We start from the raw sequence: 20,154 nt of genomic DNA, 5'->3' as shown, positions 1-20,154 counted from the left end.
CTCCAGCTATCCTTTCCTGAAGCCACACTTGCTCCAGATATCCTTTCCTGAAGCCACCCCTGGTCAGGCCATGCTTCCCTGAAGCCATTCCTTGTGCAATAATGCTTTCTTGAATCTACTCATGGTTCAACCATGCTTCCCTGAAGCCACTCCTTCTGCAACCATGCTTCCTTGAAACCACTCCTGGTCCAACCATATTTTTTTGAAGCCACTCCTTGTGGAACCAAGCTTCCTTGAATCCACTCTTTGTCCAGCCATGCTTCCCTGAATTCACTACTAGTTGATTGATACTTCCCTTAAACCACTTCTGGTTCAGCTATGGACATATCTCTAATGTAACTGTGCTGGCTGTAGTGTGAACCCCTTACCTAATGAAATTGCCGAATGAGTGAGGCTTTATGGGGATTACGTGGCTAATTATTACTACAAAGCACTTTTATCACAAGGGCTTTACCTGCCTGAACCATGTGGTCCAAGCAATCCTTTTGCAAAATTGCTCTACTGTTTAATATTACTATAGTCTACATTTGCTTCGGAGATAAGCATGTTCTTATGTACCACTTATTGGTAGTTTGCAAGTCCACCTTTCATCACTTAATAGTCTGGAATATAATATACTTTTTTTATTAAATTGTATGCAATGTGGAAAAATTTATTACTGTTGGCGTAAGATCAGTTTATGATAATAAAAAAAAAGTAACTCACTTAAACTTGCTAAAATATTATTATTTGGAAATATTTTCTCTATTAATCTTTTTCACACAAGCTTGTATTGCCTTTTAGTCCAGTTAAATTGTGTTTTTACCAGGAAAGTTTTGGGGTAGTTTTGATTTTTTTAATTATTATGTTTTATGGGGTGCTGAATCCGAATTTGAGGTTTGCTAACAAAATTTTGTGATGCAACATTTAAAAAAAAAATTAAAAAAGGTAAAAAACCTTAATTTTTTGCAGTTTATTGCTTATGACTCGAAAACTATCAACTTTTTTGTAAATAACCTTTCTATTCAAAATGAAAGTATCTAAAATTTCCTACAATTTGTTTTCTTATGTTTTTTTTCTGTGACTAACCGTTTGGACTCAAGCGCTAGTTGAAAATTGGTGTAGTTTGGCTGTGACCCCAAAAACTCACTTCTTCCTCTCCAAGACTCTAATTTATTATTAACAGCTGTAATTTAGTGAATTCCTTTCAGTTATTTGTACATGTCTTACTTTGATCGTATATGTGAAGGTAGATACAGGTCATTTTTCAAAAATTACATAATTTTGAAGTTATTAAATTAAGTCCGAAATTGTACAAATTTGGTAATAAAAAACTGAAATTCGAATGAAAAATCTTGAAACATAATTTCTTATTTTTTATTTTATTACAAATGTTTACATATTATATCTACCTTTATATGAGAAAAAATTATATGTGCCGTAGTCGTTTAGAGGTTTCTGGCTGAGGTTCTTCGAAGGCGGCAGGTTCTGACATAGATTCTGGTTTTTCTATCGTCAGTGTCGGGGTTTGTAAATCTGGAAAATGAAATAGGTGGTGGTAAAACAACTTGAGACCATATCTCAAGGAGACATGAATGAATACGAAATAGATTGTGAGATTAGACATTCCTTGAACATAGTGTAAGCATCTCTCTTCAGTCTGTTCTCGATCTCTTTCTTCGGTCTCTTCTTCGTCTATGTCAGTGCTGTCTTCCGGGGGCTCGACGTTATCACACAGCCCTTCGCACGATGTGCAGATCGGAAAGCAATGAAGACCTGCCTTCCTGCATCCACAATTGCGTTGGCAGCCTTTTTTACATTATTTACAAGAAATGTGCTTAAGTATCGAGTCTGGTGCAGGGTTGGAAGTGGTTGGAACTGGCACGATACCACCTCTTGTTTTTTTTTCCATCCCCACTCGTTCGGATCTCTTTGTTGCTCGTCGAGTGTTATGACTGGATAACCATTGCTGCACCTGAAAGTAAACTCTCAGTGAATGTTGTTGTGCAGCAGCTTCAGTGGGGGGTAGCGAGGCAATTTTGGTTTTATTTTTGTACGATGAAGATACATATTGCCTGTATCTCAAATCGTTCAGGCTTGTATCATGACCTCTCCTATACAGAGCGATGAGAAACACGTTTCCTGCTTCTGCAATCTCGTCCTGATGTGCATGAGGGTTTTTGAAAGCATCAATGATTGCTTGTAGGTCATTGTTCTTTTGCAGGACTTTGAGAAATTTCAGTTTTCCCTGGTTAAAAATAGCAGGGTAGTGTCACAACCACTCATCGCGTGCAGGAACAATATATGGTCTGATAGGATTTTGTGAGTGGCAAGATGAGAATTGTAGAGCGCTTGCGACGCCTTTCCTTTTCCTGATTTCAAAAAGAAGACATTATTTATGTCTGGGCTACACAGGCCAATCAAAATCACCAAAAGGTCTATATCTTCCCCCACCACTGTTACATAGGTATTCATTTGATGGGGCCAACTTAAGAGCTGTTGTGAAATTTTTCCATCAACATTGAAATCAACCGGTTCTTGTTTTCGCAATTTGCAAGGAAACTCTCCTGTGAGACAGTGGGCACCATCGATTCTGTAAATGATATTGCAGCAGATTGTTTTCTTTGTGCTCTTCTCAATCGTTCTATGCGCTTGGTGCTTTCACAAGCTTCGTCAGGGTAGCCATCGAAAATAACAATGGTATTTGAGTTGTAGTTTGACTTGACATATGATACATAACTGCTGCAAATTTCTGCATATGTCTGGCCATGGTGCCATTTGACCCGGTGTAACAAAAACCCTCCATCGATGACAAATTTTGTATTATTCAAATCTGCCTGTTCAATCGGTGCAAAATCCCTATACAAGCTCGATTTTGTTCCTTTTCTCATCACATGCTCATCGAAAAGAGAGAGAGGGCAGGGGCTAAAGTTTGTAACGCAAAAATTCTCGCAGATCTTCATCTGAATGTATCACCATGGTCATTCGTTGAAAAAGTGTGATTGGATTGATGACTACAGCCCTATCTTGTATCTGAATGGAGCTGTTCATGATCGCAAGAGGCTGCGCTCTTTCACTTCGTTCACACCATTCCTGGCGCGAATAGTAGGGGTCAGGAATCTTGCAAGCTTAGGGTGGCGGGGTGAAGGGCACATAAAAGAAGGGCGACAGGGAAAGTAGGATAAGAGGGGGAAGGAAGTGTATTGCAGTGGAGACATTCCATCTCCCTTCCTGCATTACTAACCGTGTGAAGTATATTCACAGTAAAGACGAGTAATGGATCCGAATGTAAAGCGTAAAAGAAATAAGCAACGAGAGAGAAATAATATAATAAATTATAATAAAATAACATAAAATAAGAGCACTTACTAGACGGGGCAGTTATAAAAGTTTTTGTGGAGGTCGGGAGAGAATAAATAATAATAAAAATACATGTAAAAGACGGAATTACATTTGTACAGAATTTAAATACAATAGGATTATAGAAGTACTTTTTAGTACTGGAGATGGCATAACAATTTAAACCCGAATTCATTGTATTTAACTTAAAACTAGGAGGGATTCACTTAATGACAGCCGTTAATAATAATTTACAGTTTTGGAGTGGAAAAAGTGGGGTTTTCTCGGAGACAGCCAATATACAACAATGTTCAACTAGAGCTTGAGCCCAAACGGTTAGTCGGAGAAAAAAACATAAAAAAGAAAAATTTTAGGAAATTTTAGATACTTTCATTTTGAATAGAAATGTTATTTACAAAAAGTTGATAGTTTTTGAGGCATAAGCAGAAAAACTGCCAACAATTGAAATTTTTTACCTTTTTTTAAATTTTTTTTAATGTTGCATCACGAAATATTGTTAGCAAACCTCAAATTCGGATTCAGCACCCCAAAAAACATAAGCATGGAAGAAATCAAAACTACCCCAAAACTTTCCTGCTAGGGGCCCTTTTGAGAACAAATTGACCGGATTATTTACGAAAGCACACAATGTGGTGTAATAAAATAAGATGTAAACTAAGTTTGAATATAATGTATTTAACTTACCTTATGTTTATTCCTCTCCGAGCCTGTGGAAGCAAATTCAGGGTAGACTCTCACACACCGAACACTCATTACAGCCGGGCACCCAAGTTTCTTTGTGATGGTAAAAGTTCTCTTCCTTTGTAAAGGTCTTGGGTCATCAGGCTAAAAAATAAGTTGTGATATTTTAATAAAAAATGTTTTCCAATATAAGCCTCTATTTTCAGGTTACATATTAAGTTTTGTCAGATGTGTACCCAGGACTATTTACACTCCGTGGAGGGGAAAAAAGAATCTTTACACTATACAGACTGTTCATAAACTCACCAGAACCCTTTTAGGGTGTGACATGCATGTCTCTACTGACTAGACCTTGGTCGTTGGCAGGATGTCAAAGCTGCTGGCGTGGAACGCCTGTCTACTGACAGTCTGCGCCAGTGCAGTGGAGGGGGAAAAGAAAGGGAGACAGAGTTGAAGGGGTGGCAGGGTTGTTATATACCTCGGCTCGGCTCCTGGGACTTCGGCTTGCCAGAAGAGATGTAGAGACTTTCCAATAGTTAAATATTTGTTTCATGTTTGTAATTTTTGTGATGCAGCCAGCTAGTTTATCTGCTGGAATAGCGATTTCTTTGTTCGTAGCCATCATGTCTCTGCGTGCCAGAAGAATCGCCTTGTAACTTAAATAACAAAGACAACTAAAGCTACAAATGCTAATTTTTCATGTTTGTAACAGGAGAATGTATTTTGCGTTCAGATACATCATGTGTCTATGCCTGGATTTAATCTTTCGCAGCTCGTCACCACAGGGTCACAAACCTACGTGACTTCTGCTATAGCCCAGGAAATGAAAGGAAAAAATGTATAAATGTCGGGAAAAATTAGAGACAAGCTGAACTTTTGGCAGGTGTTAGGACCCAAACAGAGGTGTATTTTCCCAAAAGTCCCCACCCCTCCCCTCTGTGCTTCCCCCCCTATCCATCCTTAAACATCCGATTTGCAAGCATTTGGATTACCCTTCATATCTCCGTTGTTATTTATCGCAGTCAAATTTTCTATATATCGTTTTATTCCTTATACTATTATCTACAATAAAGTTGTATATAGTTTTGTTCTAAGATTAGAAGTTACCTAGATATTAGCTGAGGAATATCAATTTTTACAATTTTATGTTAAGTTTGTTAAGAATATTTAAGTTTAAAATTTTAATTTGGGACAATTTCACGAAACACTTAAGATAAAAAGTGTAGAATGATTCTTTAGCTTTCCAACGGTATTAATTTTTCATATTTTGGATGACGATAACATGAAGTAGAGGGCCGTAAGTAAACCAAGAACTCACCTCTCGCAACCCGGACTTAAAAGCAATCTGCCGCACCCTATTCAAGCTCGCTCCGCTGGCCTTAAACGTTACTTGTAATTCTTCCTAATTATTCTAAATAAATTATATATACAATTTTAGTTCAGAATACAAAAAAAAAGTTGGTTTAATTTTTATATTATTTTTGCCAGTTTTGGTTCGGGGGGGCTTCAACCCTAACCCACATAGGATCGTTCAATTATCCACCACCTATGGACCCGCCGTGTCCCGGACTGGCAACAACCGGCAGCTGTGAACTAAAATACATGACTGCTTATTCACAGTATGAGATAAAGAGCAATCAGTATCATCCACAGCATCACGGACCACCCACCCACTTCAAGCTGTTGTGACATTTACTGAATTATTCACTTCTTTATGTGCATTTTTCATTTCCAAACATTGCTATTATTTACACATCATGCTATTTAATTTATATAGACAATTTATACTTACAACAAAAGTACTTAAATGTATTTTACAAACAGATCTATTCATAACTTTTTCGACTCAACGCCTACATACATAATTATACATCATCAATTGCATCTTCATCTTCATCTATGGCTGTTGCATTGTTACACGAAAGACCATTGCAGTGTTCACACATAGCCGGGCAATGTAAACCTGTCTTTCGACATCCACAATAGTTCCCACATGCAGATTTACATGAACATGACACTATGTGCAACAGATCGTTTGATGCAAAAGGCTTAGATGTGGTAATTGGCTTAAGTACGTTTCTCTCGCCTCCAGCTTCTCTTACACACTTATCCAAATTAATAAATGGAAGAGCCATGACATATGTTGAGTCACATTTTCCCCTTCTGCTGTTAATGAGGTTCATGAAACCATTCCATCCTGTTTGGAAATTCATTCCAGAAAGCCAAATAGAGTTTAGAGGAAACATGGTTGCTACTGTGAAGTCTGAAATTTTCAGATCAGCTTTTAATTCGTTGTAGTCTTTCACAGTAATGCTACTAAGTCCGTTGTGGGCTTTTTTCTTTGGGTAAGATCGTATCCTAATGCATTCTGGATTAAATGTTCCAGAAGATTTCCTTGCAACCTTTACTTGAGTTTCAACACTAGAATCTGGGAATCTGGGGTAATAGTTTGGATCCCGCCCATTGCATGAAACGTGTTCACGTCATCCAGTGTTCGAACACTGACATCAGCATTATCAAAATCATGCTGTATGAAAGCATCTTCATTGACATTTAGTGATCCTGAATTTATGAGAGCATTAATGTACATGGAAGCTTCGTAATAGGATGCACAAATACCCATAGAAGATAGTATGTTGATAAGATGCTTAGATCCATATAAACGTTGTAGTGTCAGAGCTAAGCCAATGTGAAGTGGTAACAAAAATGATCTGGGTCTTACAGCTGATATAATAGCATGGTTTATGACTACACATTTTCTGTCTATCATTTCAAACTCTGAAACGTTTTTTTTTTCGTAACTCTTTGTGTGAAAGCTGCTAAGGTATTTGGTATTAAATGTTCTCCTCCACATGTAATGTCATTGGTACCTGGATATGTTTCATGATCATATGCCTTCTTTTGAATATCTTCTTTAATGATGTCAGCTGTAGCCAATACAATCCTAAGTTTTTCCATTTCTAGGTTTCTATCTCTTTCTTTGTACCAGGTCTCAATAATTTTATGGATAGTGTCAGACAAATACACAATGTTCTTTCTACCTGAAACATTAGATATCATAATGCGTTCTTTAAAGTATTCTAGAAAATGATTTTTCAGGTGTTTGTCGGAATATGTATCTTTTTTTTTGCCCTGAAATGCATGCCATTATATCTTGCAACTCTTGTATTTAATATTGGCATTCATCGCTTTGTTCAATGTAACTGCACAACATTAAAAAAGATGCTTTATCCGTCATCGGTCTGTCTACAAATCCTTCACTTGGGTTTGTCTTTGAAAATGTGTCATGCCCGTTTTTATGGTATCTTGCTTCTGGGGCTACAAGGTCACTTACATTTAAAATGCGTGTTTTCACTTGATCTCCCCATTCATCTCTGTAACAAACTATCATTAATTTCTAATGTTGCTACCATACGAACTTTTTTCCTACGATACAAAGCAATCTTAGAATCGACAATTGCCTCTTCCCCACAAAAAATGCAATCTTTTTTGTAGTCAAAATTATTTCCTACACTTCGCAAAACAGGCGATAATGTTGAAGGAATACATACAGCAGAACTTAGTGTTGATGTAGTTGCAGCTTTAATACTTGATGGTCTCATACAGTTTTGCCTACACGATTTGTGTACTCGAACACTTGATTTCCTTTCAAGTTCTTGTGGAGCCAATCCTTTCGTAGAATGCTAGCTTCTGTTATTGTCTTCAACCCTTTTGTAACAACAGTATCTCCTTCCGTATCTTTACCGCATAGAATACAAAGTAAACTTAAATGTTCCATTTCAATTTTGGTTAGTATGAATTCTTGTTATAACATGGTAGGTAGATTAAATCCTGAAACATACGAAGACGTAATTACTCGTTACTTAGAAAGTTGTTGATTTACAACTGTCGAATAGTAAAAAGTTACCATAGACTGACAAATGCGCATTTTAATAATATACTTATTTACTTAAAATGTAAGTTTGGTATTCTGAAGAACCATAAAAACATTACGATAAATAGTCACGATGTTGAAATGAATCAGTTTATAATTACATTTTCAAAAAGATTTTACTACAAATCTCACACAAATATGTAAAAATATTTAAGTTATATGATTTATTAATTTCCTGAACTTCAAACACAGTGTATTGACACACACATAAATAGGCCTAACGCTGTTTGATATTTGTGTTGCAATAGAAATTACATTTACATTATACAAATTTAAAAAGTAAGAAAACTGCAATAAAGCCGACATATAGACTTCTGTGTAAAAATATTTTATAATATGTCCTGGTGGATCTTAAGACGTGAAGCATCTACAATCGATGCTAATATGCGAATGAAGCAGGGCCGGAGTGCTAGGGTGGGGGATAGCACAAGGCTCCGAAGAAGGGGGAAAAAAATCGACAGCCGACCATGCAGTGGTACAAATGAAAAAAAAGGAGTGGTCCTATCCGGGAACCAAACCCAAATCGTCTTGGTAGGAGAACAGCACTATAACCACTGAATAGCAACAGCCCACGGGAAGAAGTGGTTTTTTATTATTACAATAATACTTAGATTTTGTTATTGAAAACATTCTTACCTTCTTAGATTTGCAAGAAGCGGTTGCAAAATTTCTTCAGTTATCAAAAATTAACACCGTACACTCTAGTACTTCACGTTATTATGTGACGTAGAGTAAGCGCAAGTTTTAGAAAATCACGCACATACACGCTAGAACGTTACCGCACACTTCAAATCCACTCTAAGAACTAGTCTCTGGAAGACGGGCTACTCAAGGCAGTAAACATGTCTTAATAAATTTATGGTCGGGGGTGGTTAGGGACATTTCCAAGACTCAAAACGCCAGCTCCCTCGCTCTTGATAGTTAGCCTGTTGTTTAGCCTCCTGAGGCCATCCACTGCAGCACGCACCAAGGGTAGAACAAAATGCAGCGCCTTCCTCGCATAATCTAGTGTTATACACATGTTATCGTCATCCAAAATAAGAAAAATTAATACCGTTGGAAAGCTAAAGAATCATTCTACACTTTTTATCTTAAGAGTTTCGTGAAATTGTCCCAAATTAAAATTTTAAACTTAAATATTCTTAACAAACTTAACATAAAATTGTAAAAATTGTCATTCCTCAGCTAATATCTAGTTAACTGCTAATCTTAGAACAAAACTATATATAACTTTATTGTAGATAATAGTATAAGGAATAAAACGATATATAGAAAATTTGACTGCGATAAATAACAACGGAGATATGAAGGGTAATCCAAATGCTTGCAAATCGGATGTTTAAGGATGGATAGGGGGGGAAGCACAGAGGGGAGGGGTGGGGACTTTTGGGAAAATATACCTCTAGTTAGGTCCTAACACTTGCGAAAATATCAGCTTGTCTCTAATTTTTCCCGACATAAAACCTTCTTTTCCTGGGCTACTAGGCATTCCTGTGGATTTAATTAAGCGTAAGAGCTGGTATTACACAGTTGGTCTGGTGTTAGTGTGGAAATGCCGGTACGCTCTTGTACGCCATATCGTGTATCATAATTTTGGGTTTTACTGTAGGCCAAAACAAACTTTGGCTCAAACCAAACAAGATAAGGCCGGTCATAAGATATCCAACTCCTAAAAATCTTAAAGAAATTATACTTTTTTAGGGATGACTGGCTTTCATGCCACATTTATTCCTGTCTATGCCAATTTTACTGATTATTTGTTGTCCTCAAACAAAAAGACTTAGCTTTCGTCTGGGGCCAAATCAGGAGTCTGCTTTTCATGTGTTGTTCCGTGTTGCGCTTGCCCGATTTTGAGCAATAATTTTTTTTTCGCAATTTTAAGCATGTTCTGTAGCTTTTTATGCCAAGAGTATGAGGAGAGCCTTCTGCCTATTGCGTACGCCAGCAGTTTGTTAATAGTGGTGAGAAAAAACATACACAATATATGAAAGGGAAGGCCTTGCTTGTACCTGAGCAATGGAAATTTTTTGTTGATTATTTAGAGTGCCAAGCTTTTGTCATCCACACAGATAACCAAGCTGGTTGCTCAAATCCAAGAATAAGTTAAGATGCCTGAGTAGGCATCACATTAGCTTGATTTTGTTTTACAGTTAAGCATATTAAAGGGAAGAATAATTCAATTGCAGACAGCTTGTCACATATGTCTGAGGTGGAGAAGTTTTTCCCGGCATTTAGACCCAGTGGATGATGATCAAAACAGTGTGGAAGGTGACGAAGATTCACCATGTTCAAGTGTTCTGCTTTTTGCCACACCCTCACGACTGACTGTGAACATGCACGTGCACGAGCAAACACATGCAAAAACACACACACAGACAAAAACACAAACACACATGAATAGTAGCACACCAATTTAAATTTTCCTGTCCATTAGGTGCAACTCCAGTGGCCAAGAAGAATGCGTGATCACAGCACCCTGACGTTCACATTTTGTGTTCTGTAATGGGGTAATACAGAATGTATAGTTTCTGTGAGGAGTTAAGCATGAGTATGAGTTAGGTATACTACTGCAACTTACTAATTCTGATTTAGAAATCCTTGGAATGACATATAATATAATACTCAAAACTATAGTTATTTGTATTTTTCTGTTACTAGTTTCTTTCTTTAATCTGGAAATATGAATTGACTTCGTGCAATTTATATGTTGGTAATATATGTTATATATTACCAAACATAGAAAATTACATTAATATGCTATTACACACAACACTAAAATATTAACAAAAACACATAACAGGAAACACTTTCAATATTACATTTACATACAAACCAGAACCACCAACAATAAGAAAGAAATATTAATATCAATGACAATATCCTTACAAATGTCCAATTGTCAACATCACTAGCCAGATAAATATAAATGTATTATCTCTCCAAATAGTTCTCAGGGTTTGGTTTTCAACATATATACAAATATAAAAATGCCAACCAACCATCTGAATAACAAGATGCAAAATGTAGTAAAACTATGAAAAAGGGAACAAATAAAATAACATCTTGAGAAAATTAAAAATTCTTGATATATTACTAATAAAATATGTAAATGTCAGTATTACACTAACAGTAAGCTTTAAATACTACATAATTAAATAAATTAATCAGTTTTTTGATCCTCTCTTAAAGTGTGAAATACTGACGTGTTACCTTTTACCCCGAGACCTTCTAACTATGAGACAAGTCACTTTCCTGCAAACTAGCATGGCCACGCAAATCGATACTGTCCGAAAAACATAAACACAGAGACTCGCGGTTCAAAATGATGTAGGAGGCAAAGTAAAGAACTGCACAATTGAACAACTATAACGATTAAATGTTTACATGCTTGTAACTCTAGTGTGGATCAAAAAATTTAACTGATAGATATATATTAAACAACAATTATATAATGACTAGCTGATATACCAGTACTCTCGCAATTTCTAATTATGCATTAAGGGCACAAAATATCCTCTCTTAGTGCCAGACCATTCATAAACCAAGTAAGTTTGTTAGGTAAACTATCAAATCCTTTTATATTTAGATGTAGTGATAAGTCAATATGTGAGTGGGTTTATTTACAATTATACCTGAGGCTATACACTGCCTCAGGACAGAAGATGATTGAAAGTGGATATAATTAGGAAAATGCAGTCAGAAATCACGTATTTTCTGTATAAAACCAAGTGGACAAATAAATTCTCTTGATTTCCATGTTGATTCAATCCTACCTCTCAGCAACTGAATAGGCCCCATTTCCTCCTCACCATCTGTGTCTAGAAACAGCACCCCTCGAGATCTGCGGCATGTTCAGTCGCGTGTGGGAAGACCGGCTAGGAGTCCAGGTACTTCTGTGAAGACTAGTAGCATTGCAGTATACATGCCTTTTATACTAATAATATTGTTACTAAGAATGGGTTAGGTTGCCAGTATATTTTATTCTGAATTTATAATTATTTAATAATCATGTTTCTTCTGTCATCCTTTTAACTTTGTTTTGATATTTAGATTTACTTAATATTATGTGTAATGAGTTTTTTCTATTATTTATTTAAATTTGAATATTTCATTATAATTATATATTAAGTTTTTATTAGAATGCAGATGTTACATAATGATTCTATAACAAGGGACTGTGTCTGGGGTGATATGGAGAAAGAGAGGCATAAGAGACCTGTAAGTGCAAGTGAGAAAGAAACAGTGATTCCCCAGTAAGAGAGAGACAAAAGCTGGGATTCCCCACTGGCCGTGGGAACTAAGTGATCACTACTGTCTCACGATGTGGGGGGGAGAGGGGGGGGGGAAGAGAGAGAGAGAGAGAGAGAGAGAGAGAGAGAGAGAGAGAGAGAGAGAGAGAGAGAATGTAAAGTCCCTGGCTCTGTGTGTAGAAAACTATTTTCAAGGTGTGTCGTGTATTCTTATAGGTTTGGGATGTGTAGTGTGAATGAAGCGGGTGTGTGATTGGTCGGTGAGGTCATGTGACTTCTCCTCCCTGCGTGAAGGACACAGTGCCATGATCTCACCAGTCGTCTGTCGATCGCCGCACCAGGAGGGCGCGTTCGGCGGCTTCTCACGAAATATGTAGTTTTGGATGTGGTTGTTTCGTCTTTCGGACAATAAAACTCTTTAATGAAAAGTAAAGAAAATCTTTTTATTTCATTAAACGAACCGTAACAGACTGACACAGCAACGTGCATTGTTCCATGTTTCAAGGCCTACCAATACACAGCGACAAACATCAGAGATCACCAAAACTCTACTTCAATGAAAGGAAAATAAGCAAGTGATTATGTGACACTGTTCTATGGCAGGATATTTCAACTCATTACCCAGATAAAAATTATATTGAGTACCGGTACCTAAGTACTATAATAAACAAGTGAAAGCAATATTTTAAATACCAGTGTAGTTTTGGTTGGATTGGCTGCCTATAGAATGCACTGAAACACACAACTTACCGATCGATGCTTGGAGGGGTAGTACCTGGGGCCGCGAGAGCACTGCATGTTGGACACCTTCTCGATCGTGAACGGTGAGCCAAAGAAATCAATGCCAGGAACGTGTCCCAACTTACTACACCTGTATCGGAAAAAAATCTTCATCTTTCCATTATAGTCCTCTGTACCCTCTGTAAAATATTGATAGAATCAATTAACGTATGATCACCATGACCAATTATTACGAACATATAGCAAGTTATTACATGTTAATATACAACCTTAACACACACGTTCTCCAGATAACTGATCAGCACTCTTTATGTGAGGAATCTGAAGACTGACAATAATGATCACAATTATTTAAACCACGCAAACAACCAGTGGAAGTAAATTTATTCATTGTTCCCTCCTTTGAACTTCAATGCATTTTACTTATCAATGCATTTGACAATACAATAGTAAATATGGTCTGTGACCACATATTAAATACAGTGTACACAAACTTGTGTACGGAAGGTGCAAATTCATTTTCTTTGGATGTTTCAACAACATTTTTAACATGAAGTGGTAATTTTTTTTAGCCTACATGATTTGTCATACCTCTAAGTATTAGTGATTACATATAATCAGTGACGTAGCCAGGATTTGTGTATGGGGGGTGTTAAGAAGCATGCCCCCCCCCCCCCCCCCCCCCCGTATTTAAGGGGGGGGTCCGGGGGTCCTCCCCCGGGAAAACTTGGATTTTAAGGTGTAAAATAGTGCTATTTTAGCAGTTTTCGGTACTTAAATTTAAATATTGTAACGGTAAAAATTTTATTAATTTTAATATGAAATTTTTTTGAGCGATGAATAAGAAATTAATTAAAGATTTGGTGCTAAGGGGGGGGGGGGGGTGTTTGAACCCCTAAACCCCCCCCCCCCTGGCTACGCCCCTGCATATAATACCAAAAGAAAAGAAAAAAAAATTGTTCTGACAAATGTCAGTTAAATGTTTGGTTTGATACGTTTACAGAAAACAGTGTGGTGCAAACACCACAGTAAAAAATTCCCATTCCGTTGGTTTAGCTGATACAACGGGCCAGGTGTGTGTGTGTGCGTGTGCGCGTGCGTGCGTGTGTGTGTGTGTGTGTGTGTGTGTGTGTGTGTGTTGGAGGGGGTGGGAGGAAGGGGTAAGAATGAAAACTACTGCCAGCAAAGTTACATTAACATACCCTATTTGTGCATTAAAAGTTGCAACATTATACATACAATTTTGATTTTGATTACGAGAGATAACACTAATAACATGTATGGATAAGTTTGATTAAAAATATGAGTCAATTCACACTGATAAAATCTCAAATAATTATCTGAGAAATGTGTCTCCTTGGAATGTGAGACCAAATGCCAAAACACGACCCTGCCTTTAAAATTCACTGCTGAGGCATGATGGGTGGAGAATGACCACATTTATTCTTACCATCCGTACTTGAGGACCGATTGTATAGTTGGAAATGGTTTCACAAATTTATTTGTAATGCAACCTGTTAACCATTGCAGTCCGATAATATTATAAACCTACCAAGTTCCTCTGATCTTGTCCACAGCACACAAGACAAGCACAAGACCTTAACACAGCGATCAGTAGCAGCGGCGGTTGCAAGCTATGAGAACTCACCTTTAGTTGAGCAGTAATACTAATGTGTACTCGGCTTTTGTGGACTCTGGAGCCACACTCTCTTAGAGCACCAAGTGATAGATGAGATGCAACAGACCTACAGAGAAAGCTAATGGAAATAGGATACTGAAGTACAGGAAAGACTCCTTGTCACCAGGCGAAGGCCCTATTGTAGAAATGTGTATCCCCAATTTTTCTTCTTCTTTAAAACTCCTATCAGTATTGTTCAGCCATCTAAGAGAACACAGTAATATTTTTATATTGCATATTCAAGTCGGTATTACTCGGATATCACTGCATTTTAGAAAGTAAATTTTAAAATATTGGAAATAATGGTTTTCACCCACTACACATGTTCCTAAATTTATCCTGAAGGGATTGTTTCTTAATTCCTATTAGTTTGTGAAATATAACAGTTTAAAGCTTACATTACAATACCTGTGTTTTAACCCACAATAATTGTGTATATCTATCTTTGTTTAGCAAAACTATAACCAACTATGGGGAATGGAAAATATGCTCATTTTTCCATTTCATATATTGAAGATTATCCCTGGATCCTGAAGGCTTGATCTTTATGGCATGATCATGATGGCTTGATCCTGTGGTACATGATGTTTGCTGTTTTAATTCAGTTCATCGGAAGATCCTGTAAATAACAATATATTGTCATATAATAATGAATTATAATCATAAGTTTAATAAAAAGGTTTTTTCTTCCAACCTACAATCATAATTATTTCTTATTTCACAATTTCTTTCATGTGCAGGATCGAACGATGTACTGAACTAAAACAGCAAGAATCATGTACCACAGGATCAAGCCAACAGGATCATGCCATCAGGATCAAACTGGGATACATGAAACACCAACCATATCAAACACAGAATATAATATGATGGCTATAATCAAAGAATTCCTTGAAAGGCTGCCAAATTCAATGTGTCAGCTACTTCAGTGCACAGCACGTATTCCTCACAGAAAATAAATGACGTTAACAATTCTATTCAAATTTGCTTTCCATTAGACTCGTCCGTTATAACATCACTCAAAATAGTACGTTCTTTAAATGCACTGTAACAAAACAAACATTTTGTAATACAATTACTTATTCTATAAAAAACCAAAAATAAAATATAAGCATTAAAAACTCCTTACAATTGCAATACAGTCATTATTTAAACAAATTTCATTATTACAATAATACCAACTTTGACTAAAGTTCTCCAAAAAATTTTAAAAAGCCCAACTGGTAAACAATGAATGTCTGCGATAGGTATTGTAATGTAAGCTGTAAACTGTTATTTTTTCACAAACCAGTAGAAATTAAGGAACATCTCAAGTATATGAAAAACATATATTCCTATTTTATTCGTGTAAACAATGAATTACGGCGGTAGCATAAAAGCACTGGTATTGTAATGTATAATAAAAAAATTTAATTTTTTCACAAAAAAGTAGGAATTATGAAATCATCCATTCAGAGTAAATTAAGGGACATGTGTAATGTGTGAAAACAATGTTTTCAGATTTTCTTTTCGTTCTAAAAAGCAGCAGTCACCAAGTTTTACCTCCAGGTCTATTCCTTGATCCTAATGGCATGATCCTGAATACACTGATCCTGTGATAAATTATGCTTGATGCTTGCTGCTTTAATTTAGTACATTGAAATATCCTGAATAACCAATTTGTTGATGTAACAATGAATTAAAATTGTATTATCAGAGCAAATGAAAATCTGAAAATGAATTTTCTTTACTTTATAACATTGTAATATTTTGTTACGTCCAAGGTACAAAATTAATTCAGCAAGCATCATGTATCACAGGATCACACCAACAGGATCATGCCATCAGGATCTTTCAATGTACTGAATTAAAACAGCAAGCATCATGTAACACAGGATCAAGCCAACAGGATCCAGGAATAAATTTAAATAAATGAAATAATTTGTGTATTTTTAATTCTCCATAAGTAGTTGGCTACAGTTGTGCTAGTCAAAGAGAAACACGATCGAGGGTAAACGATGAATGGTGGTGGCTCATGGTACTAAGACGACAGGTACATGCGCGCGCATCGCCTCCCCTCGCAGCTGCTGACGTCACGTGGCTGATAGCTGACCCAACACCAGCAACTTCAGAGCGTTGACTCACCACCACATACCGTGCTTCTTGCCATGGTTGTTGCGCTACAGTAGCTCTGTACGTCTTGTCATTCTTTCGTTCGCAGTGAAAGCTGTCTACAGTGTACGAATTTTGTTTGAATGTCATACTGTGCTGTTTATGGTTGTAAAAACAGTAGCAGAAACAGTGACGGGATGAAGTTTTTCCGTTTTCCAAAAAATGAGGATCTTCAACAAGAATGGATACATTGATGCCGCAGAAGCGACAAAATTAATGTAAAAAATGGTAAGTAGCCTATATCATTCTGTACCAATCAAATGTGTAGGTTTACATTAAACTCATAGTCCTTAAAAAGAAAAAAACATTCTGCAGCAATTTTTGCTGAACGGAAAAACACGGATGAGAAGACAGACGAAATGTGTTTGGTAAGTGATTTTTCGTCAAATTAAATGGAACAGGGCATTGCTTATCAGAATGAAAGTACAGAACTACTTTTGTGCAAGGAAATGCATTTTACAAAGACATTTCAGGAGATATCACCTTTAAATGAAATAGATCATGCTGACATGGAAGAAATAGACTTAGATTTAGAGGCCAGGCCCCTTTCAAGTGACGAAATTTCTCTTGAAGGGCTGAAATATGTTGCTGGCTATATAGCTCACCGTTTCAGAAATAAATATACTGACCTTGGCACTACGGATTTCAATTCAGAGGACGATAGCTGGATACAAAAAGGGTAACTTAAAATGTCCCACTAATGAATTTTTTGAAATAATAAAGATCGCTGAAATGTGTTTTGATAATGTTCATGGCAACAATTTGTGCAAAAAAGAGAGGATTTTTTAATAACTGACTAAAATGATTTGCGGAACTACTGAAAATAAATATCCAGAAGAAGTTATAAACTGTTTTGTCAGGACAAGAACATATATGCGTATCAAGTATCTGAACATGAAATATGTTAACGAACAAGGCGAAAAACACAAAGAAAGAAATAAGATGAGGAAAACTACCCTCTAAGATTTTTCAGTGTGATAGTGTCCACTTTCCTTCACCATAAAATGTATGTTCATAATTTATTTACGATATTTTTTAACTACTATATTTAAGAAAAGCATTTATTGTGAATATTGCAGCAATTATGTAGGTCTTAAGGTATTTATTGTATTCCAAATATTGAGTTTGTCATTTTTATTGCCTTTATTAGAAATAATATATATGTATGTTAACAATGTAACAAAATTGCGAAATTTTTGTATTGCTATTGCAATTTTGTTTCTTGTAAACATTATTGTAGACTTTTTCATATTGAAATTAAATTTGCTATAGGGATGTTTGTATTTTAATTATACAGTTATAAAATGTTTTTATATTTTGTTTACTGTTTACAAACATTTGAAAAATATTTCCTTAACCATATTTCCATTTCCATGGCAATAGTCTTGTTAGCTTTTAGGGGAACTCTTCTACATGGATGATAAGACGGTGCGACATCTAAAACATATCATACCACCTTTACATAACTATTAAACTAAGAGGTGTTTCCTTGTGGCGTAGGTGATTATAATTTCCATTTATCTAGAAAAATGCACTTTCAGAATGTTTTTTGACACACAGTGTTTTGGAAGGTTTTTGAAGAAAAAAATTGTCTACGCGTTTTTTTTTTTGCAGCTGAATTCAGGCACGTGCATAAAATATAATTAATCCGTAGGAAGCGCAATGGTTTAAAGTATTGATGTTGAACATTTGAAAAGATTTATTGAAATAGTGTGAGAGAACGAGCAAGTTGAGTGAGAAGATGTGCGGAAGTGGCAAAGGTTAGCTCTCAGCCACATGACGTCGTGCGCAGTTGCGGACGAAAAAATAATCCATTCCGCCTCCCCATGGTTATGGCTCTATGAAAACACAGGTATTGTAATGTAAGCTTTAAAGTGTTATTTTTGATGAACCAGTAGGAATTAAGGAAACATGCTTTCAGGGTACATTTAGGGCCACCTCTAGCACTTGAAAAACAAATTTTCTGTGAACGTTTTTATTTACTTGTCGTTCCCCGAAGCCACGACGTCCGATGCTGGTATAGTAATGTATGCTATAAACTATTATTTTTCACATACAAGTAGGAATTAAGAAACCATTCCTTCTGGATACATTTAGGGACGTGTGTTGTGTGTGAAAACAATGTTTTTCGATTTTTTTTTCCGTTCTAAAAGCCGCGAAGTCCATATTACAATAATTCACGGTAAATTGGTTTTTTAAAATTCATAATTTAAAAAAATGTAAAATTGTCTGTACGATTGTATAGGTTAAGTTAAATAAATTTAAGAAACGGATAGCTACATTGGCTACAATTAAAATTATGTACCTACTCTTTGGAAATTACCATGCAAACAACACATTTAAAGAGCTAAAATAAATTACAAATATAATAGACCCCAAAATAAAATTTATTAAAATATATTTAAACAAAATTAACTTACTTGCATAAACATAACTCTGTCGAGTAGAATAGACATATCCTAATTTTTTCAAGGCTTCAAAAAAATTTGCATACATTTCTTCTGAGTCCAAATAACCTGATATCGTTTTGTTTGCTATATTTACCACACAATTCTGCAGTTTCTCTTGCACAAAAACTAACAAATGAGACATATTTACAGCTAAACATAGCCGCGCAAATTCAGCTAAACAGTATAAAAAAAACTTACATGAAACAGAGTTAAGAGAAAGTTACAGATAGAGAATCATATCTGAGCACTGTGGCAAATTTGTTTTGTTCACGTAAAAAGATGGCGATCATTTGTTTATCTACGCGAACAGCTGGTATAGGCGTAAAATATCTTAATAACTCTCAACTGACGGAAAGTAAAATAAATACTAAGTCAAGACATCGCATGTATGTCAGCGTATATTTATGGCAGAAAATTTTAAATTATTGTATTTTATAACACCGAAATTCCATTGTAACCAGTCCAACTGTTTACAGTTATATTATTATTTTTATTATTCTTGTAACATTAATTGTATATTTCATGAGCCAATATTATGTATTTAATTATTTTATTGTAAAGAGGACAACCAAAGTATAATAGATATTACACATCTTATTGCCAGAGACAACACACTTTTAACTTCAGGGTCTTCTAAGCATTTCTCTTTGGAAACTGTATTCATTTTGTCTTGGTTCGATACTCTTACACGCTAACATCCAAGTTTTATTTCACTATGCAGTTTATTCGGTTTGCTGATAGCTATAGCTCCTTGGTTGCTAGGGACTGAAAGTAAATAGTTAGAAGGAGGAAGGAAGGGAGACGCCATCGCCATCTTGCAGCGGGAAGACGTTTCTCGGGCTGGGGCGAACCAAAGCCTTGGTTGCCGCCCGAGGAATTGAAGATACGCGTCATCCGCGGACGTGTACTATCTAGAATTCTCCATTCTAC

The 20,154-nt window shown here is 36.1% G+C and overlaps 1 protein-coding gene across 3 annotated transcripts in view; it reads right to left on the bottom strand.

Annotated features, from left to right (window-relative positions):
* The window catches only part of LOC134536714 (uncharacterized), a 30,277-nt gene extending 10,845 nt beyond the window's left edge, over nucleotides 1–19,432 (bottom strand). Inside the window, exons 1-4 of one of the 3 annotated variants that reach the window (XR_010075852.1) lie at nucleotides 19,195–19,432; nucleotides 12,955–13,124; nucleotides 4,024–4,164; nucleotides 1,369–1,515 (exon numbers count right to left, since the gene is read on the bottom strand). Coding sequence is in view for 2 of the 3 variants with exons in the window: in XM_063376589.1 (XP_063232659.1) it covers nucleotides 4,024–4,164; nucleotides 12,955–13,124; nucleotides 19,195–19,366 (483 nt within the window). In the remaining variant the exon portion in view is untranslated. Of the gene's footprint in view, nucleotides 1–1,368; nucleotides 1,516–4,023; nucleotides 4,165–12,954; nucleotides 13,125–19,194 lie in introns of those variants that run through there. The other 2 variants (XM_063376589.1, XM_063376590.1) reach the window with 2 other exon arrangements.
* Between the last annotated feature and the right edge of the window lie 722 nt (nucleotides 19,433–20,154).

Source organism: Bacillus rossius, chromosome 11 (assembly GCF_032445375.1).
Source record: "Bacillus rossius redtenbacheri isolate Brsri chromosome 11, Brsri_v3, whole genome shotgun sequence".
Lineage (NCBI taxonomy): Eukaryota > Metazoa > Arthropoda > Insecta > Phasmatodea > Bacillidae > Bacillus > Bacillus rossius.
Note: the sequence above shows the minus strand (reverse complement) of the source record. Positions and strands in the feature narration are given on the sequence as shown.